Source organism: Microchirus variegatus, assembly GCF_963457635.1.
Source record: "Microchirus variegatus genome assembly, chromosome: 22".
Taxonomy (NCBI): Eukaryota; Metazoa; Chordata; class Actinopteri; order Pleuronectiformes; family Soleidae; genus Microchirus; species Microchirus variegatus.
In genome coordinates, this window is record NC_139823.1 from 1,793,304 (window position 1) to 1,799,182 (window position 5,879).

Sequence of the window (5,879 nt, forward strand, 5' to 3'; positions counted from 1 at the left end):
CATATCAGGGCCGTTGAAGCGCCACAGTGTCCCCCCCACCCCCCCTCCTTTGTCATCCCACTGAGCAGTGGGGTGAAGTCAGGGCTTGTGTGATCCAGTGAAGCGTGGCTGTTAGCACAGACTTCAGCCCTCGGTCATGAAGCTGACATCACCCTATTGCCTCAGTCGTGTTCTGAGCTGCACTTGATGCATGCACAGCAGGTCACTGAGAACGAGAGGGAGACCCCTTAAATAATACATGTATACATATATATGTATGTATATATCTGCAAATCCTGTGTTGTCAAATGTCAAAGTTTCTTCTGTTGGGCCTGGATTTTCTGAAAATTAGTTGAAGGCCGTTTAATCACCGTTTCATACTGTTTGTTTACTTGTTTAAATATGCTACTACTTAAGCAGAGCTTGTACATTGGAAACATGAGACTGATGTAAAAACACAAAAAGGGGAAATATTCACTTATATCTGACCTAATTCAGACTGGACTCACTTTAAAGTCTTGGGCTGAACGTGGAAAAACATTCAAGTTCATTATGAATCCAAGAATAAGATAGATTAGATAAAGACCAAAGCAGGCCAACCATGCTAAAATAGTCAGAATAGTATGATAGGCCTAAGCAGTGAACGTTATGGGGAAAAACATGTATTATTTTAATGTCAAAATCCAGATGCTGAAAATACTTTCTTTGCAGTGCAACCAAACCTGATGTATTTTATTTGCAGCATGTTTTTGTGTTTAGTAGTGTTGCAGTGTATATTTTATTTATTAATTACAGGTTAATGTCAAACTCATTTTCTCAATGCCTCCACAATGACATGTCTCACATGCACTGACTTCTTTGTGCAGCTCTGCAGGACAGACACAGGACAGCTGCTGTACACAGTGAAAGACGAAACCCAAGTTTTTATGAGGATGTCAATGAAGTTGCTAAAAATTGAACTATATTGCCCTCTGCTGGTAGATATCTGGAGCCGAGGTCTGTTATGGCATTATAAAACAATATAGCACTTTTGAGTCAGTATAATTAATGTGTGACTATTACTATTACTCAAAACTAAGTAGCACTGTACAAATGAAAGTGTAGGGTGTACATAATTGTAAAGCAGGTTTAAAAAAGTTTGGTATTCATACTCTGGGAAAATGTGTCCATCATCTTTATTGTAATTAGTGTTTGACTTACTCGATTTGAATATCAAATTAAAATAACTGCAATGTCTTCTTAGTGTAGATATTGGTGAGAAAAGACTTGTATTTTTTGTACATAAGAACTAAATAATAAGACAATTTATGTGAGAAAATCCCACTATGAACACTCTTTTAGTGCAAAGAAGACGACACGTTTGCTGCTTCTCCTCTTTATTCACAATGACACCATTCACAATGAATCACAGAAAAACAAAACATGTTGTGCCCTTAAGTTACATGGAGGGCCACTTTAGTAATGAAATATGAAAACTCTTCTAGAAAGAAACAAAACTGAGGGTTAGTTTGAGGCAAGAACAAAAACTATGTGAAACACATAGGTGGTGACTTTGTTATCAGGTGTCGTTGGTGCTGTAATCCATGTTTCACTGTGGTGTGTGTGACATTCTGCACAATCCTGTGAATAAGACCTCTTAGTGATCACACCCAAACAGGTCTTCGGAGACTCTGTGCTGCTCAGGCAGGGACTTGCCAGCAGCCAACAGCATGAGGCTCTCAAAGGTGTAGTAGTGGTTGCCTACGATCACCTTAATTCCGTCTTTGTCACACTTGGCAGCATCAATCGTCTTGAACAGGGCAATTGGGTGCTCTTGACCGATAACCCGATGGCTGGCCTTCATTTCCACATCATAGACGTGGTTACCTGGTGGACAACAGACAGAGGGACAGATGAGCACGGGGTCGTACCTATGTTCCCCGGGTCCTATGTTCCCCGATCGGGGAGCATCAGACTTTAAAAAAAAAAAAAAAGGGTCCGATGTTCCCCGTTTTTCCCAAAAAAGGTCCTATGTTCCCCACTTTGTGGAAGCCTGGGTGTGGAGCTCCAGGGTAAAGGGTTAGGGTTAGGGTTAGAGTTAGGTTTAGGGTCCTATGTTCCCCGGGTCCATAGTGTGAACGCGGGGAACATAGGACCCTTTGGGTGAACATCGGGGAACATAGGACCCTATTTTAGAGAAAGGGTCATATGTTCCCCGGTCACATACAAAGCGGGAAACATTGGACCGGGGAACATAGATACGGTCCCATGAGCACAGCAGACAGGAGGACATGTGAATCATTCTTTCTAGCCTAGCTGTCTTGTTGGTTACTTGTTGTTTTATCTGCCTAATCCTTATGTTTTTTCCCCCCAAAAGAGTGTGATCATTTATCAACTTCCAAAGTGTCTCTATGTCCTTGATCAATGTGATTGCACTTGGCTAACTGAGCTTAGCTGGACCTTGTGTCTGGTTCAGTTCCAGTGAATCTGCTGGCAGCTTCTTTACCTTTGACGATGTGAGCGATGTGATGGTCCTCACAGATGAATGCAGCATCAATGTGACCCTCAACGCCCAGCTCTTCCTTCACAGACTTGGGGTAACCATCCAGGAGGGTGGGGTGTGTTGTAGCATTGTAAACATACAGATGGTCGTCCTGAGGAGAAACAAATGATCATAAATGTCCTGTTTTGACCTTGAGAGAGAGTGATGATCGTGTTGTTGTTGCTGTAGTTTACCTTGATCATGTAAAGATGATCCTCGTAAGTGAAAACAGCATCCAGCTCACTGTGCACCTCGTGGAAGACATTCTCAATGACGTCAGCTGTCAGATTGGTATCACCCGCAGCTCTGTAGATGAAATGGTGGCCTGCAAAACAAGAGAATTGCTTAAACTGTAACACTGCAAGATGGAAAATGAACACAAACTAAATGAGAAAGTCTTTGTAACAAGAAACCATAACAACCGCATGTGACCAACTGTTAAAGTATGTAGTCTATGTGCCTGGTTTGTTTAATTTCTGGCTTATTGAATTAATTGGTCTTTCCTTTAATGTTTGTGCATTAATGGAATTAAATACAAATCAGCTTATCCTTGTTGCTTGTGGAAATTGCTGTGTGTTTCTCATTCCAGACCAACTCACTGCTAACCATATTAACAGGGCCTCTGTATTTGGCCACATTTCCATATTGTGGCATAAATATGAACATGCACAGCATGTCAGAGCTAAGTCTGGAATATGTAAATACCTGCTTTCAGTGCAGACTACCACTGCATGTGATTTTGTTTATAATAAAATAAATAAAATAACGGAGGTTTTAAAATCAAAACTGTTATGATCTTCATGTACAGTACGTTACCGCTCATGTATTAACCTCTGCCAAAGAGGTTATGCTTATAATTTCTGTCTGTGTGTGTCTGTTTTTTTGTCTTTTTGCATAGAAACTCATGAAACACTCAGATCTCACCTCTGAAAGCATACATGTTTCCATCATGGTCAGAAGTGATGGCATCGAGGTGAACACGGCTGCATTGTTCTCTCTCAGCGTTGTCACTTTCGCTACCTAGACAGTGAAGTGAGTGAAAGGGAAACATTACTTTCATTTAATTCATCTCCAACATGGATAGGAAAGGAAACAGTAATTATCTGCAGATTGTTTGCTCAACGAAATCTGATTGACCACACAAAAAATATCTTTTCACTTACTGTAATTGGCACATCTCATGAAGTAGTCGCGGACCTCTTTGGGGTATTTTCCGTGCACGTCACCAGTCTTTGGGTCGAACTTGGAGAACAAGTGTCCGTGGAAGCAGTAGTAGTGGCCCAAAAAGCGGAAAGCAGCCGTGCAGTTTGGCATGGTCTTGAACTCCTTCTCTTCCACAGCCTTGGTTTTGACATTGTAGTGGTAGATTTCGTGTTCTACAGAAAAAAAAAGTACATATATGTACAGTATATATATATACAGTATGTGATGTGCACTGGTTGAACATCGTAAGGTCATTGTAGAGTTATGAGTCAGCCATCTAACCTCAGGGTCATTGATTCACTTCTAATACAGGAGGTCAGACTGGGGTTTTTCTCCACAGTGACTTGTGCACTGGAATTTGCGTCTTTACTAAATTAATTTAGCTTGAATTTTATTTGAATAGTGCCACATCACAACATAAATACAGGCACTTTGCTGAGTAAGGCAGAAACCCAAGAGAAACCCAGCAGTTAACACAATGAGAATGCACTAGGCATCAGTGGAGAGAGAAAACTTCAACATGAAGACAAAAACCAGACTCAAATATTGTTATAGGTATATCAACGTATAGGTTTAGACAGGATAGTTCTGAATCTCGTATGACATGTACTACAATGTCATTTATACAAGCTGTAGCAAAGAAAGAAACATGTTTTAAGCCTTTCTTACAACAAAGAAGGATTCAACTAAAGACTAACCTTTGAAGAAGATGACAGAGTCTTCACCGCAGTCAGCTTTGGGACATCCTATGGCAGCATCCAGGTGGTCAGGGATTCCAGGGAAGACCTCGCTAATGTTCTTGGGGAATCCGTCTTCCAGCTTGTGTTTATGATAGCTGTACACTTTCTCATCCTGCATCAAAGTACAACCAGCAAAGGCACCAGTTTAGAAGTGAAGTTACGCGCATGTTTGTACAATCGAAATATTCAAATATATGAACGTGGGTGGTTTTCCAAAAGGAAGGTAGTGCAGGTAAAGCAAGATGATCATTTTCCGCCTGTGTCTAAAAGCCTGAGCTTCTTCATCACCTGACCTGGTAAACTTTGTTTTTAACTGTTATAAACAGGCCATAACAGTAACTCATATTCACTGCTGATCCTCACCAATTCAGACAATATTTTAAGGATCAAGGGAGTCAAAGACTTGACCGTACCAAGAAGAAAAACATGTGGTCGTGTTCATGGCTTTCTTCGTAGTGCATGAGGAAAGCAGCATCTACATGGCTCAGGTGGTGATGGTCGTCCATCTCGGCAAAGGTCTCATTAAACAGCTCAGGTTTGCCATGGAAACCCTTGAGCAGATGGTCGCCTGATAGACAGAGATATAGGATTTAGATACAACAACACACATTTTATTCCACAAGCTCTGAACTAAAACTCCATGGAGTTCAAGTGAAGCAGCGCTCAGTGATGTAATGCACTGCAAACAATGTTATTCATATAGGGCCAGAACACATGGGACTTACCCTTGAAAAAGTAAGGTACTTCATCTTCGTCCACTGCAACTGCGTCCATCTCAAGACCATGACAATGATCAGGGATGTCTGCAAAATAATAATAAAAAAGAAAGTTTTAAATTTAGTACTAGTATTAGCAACAGCGACATATTGAGAAATGTGTGTGAATGCATAAAACTCACCTGAATCATGTGAATCATGTGAATGATGTGAGTCATGTGAGTCATGTGAGTCATGTGAGTCATGTGAGACATGCCTGGATAAACAAAGAGAAAACAAAGCATTTTTATCACATCTGATCCTTTATAGCGGACATTTTATATATGGGTTAAAAGAGAATTAAAAGTTCTCAGTCTTCTTCTCAGTTCTCATGACTCACCAGCAGCTCAGAAAGGAGAAAAAAAAATATATATTTTAAAAAAAGTAGAGTGCAAGACTACTTACATATGAGCCCATGCCAGAGACAGGGCCAGGCAGAGACACACGACATGGGTGAGAGGCTTCATGGTCAGCAGTCCTGAGAGACAGTGGAGCTGGGCTACAATGACTGCTGCTCCGGCAGCCTTTTATTTCGTAGGGCTCAGACGAAACACTGTCACATTGAGCAACATATGTGGAGGAGGATGAGGACAATGTGCAGATGTTGTGGGTTAATCAAAGACGCCCCCTTTATTTGATGAACCCAAGTCCTGTGCCACTCAAACTCAGACGTCCCCAAAG

The 5,879-nt window shown here is 41.1% G+C and overlaps 1 protein-coding gene across 1 annotated transcript; it reads right to left on the bottom strand.

Annotated features, from left to right (window-relative positions):
• Positions 1–1,615: 1,615 nt before the first annotated feature.
• On the bottom strand, positions 1,616–5,665 carry hpxa (hemopexin a; the record flags this gene model as incomplete). Its single annotated transcript, XM_083908393.1, has 10 exons — positions 1,616–1,845; positions 2,465–2,612; positions 2,695–2,825; positions 3,425–3,516; positions 3,660–3,876; positions 4,402–4,555; positions 4,857–5,011; positions 5,169–5,246; positions 5,342–5,415; positions 5,604–5,665. The coding sequence occupies 10 exons, from the start codon at positions 5,663–5,665 to the stop codon at positions 1,616–1,618; spliced, it is 1,341 nt and encodes a 446-aa protein (XP_083764519.1).
• Between the last annotated feature and the right edge of the window lie 214 nt (positions 5,666–5,879).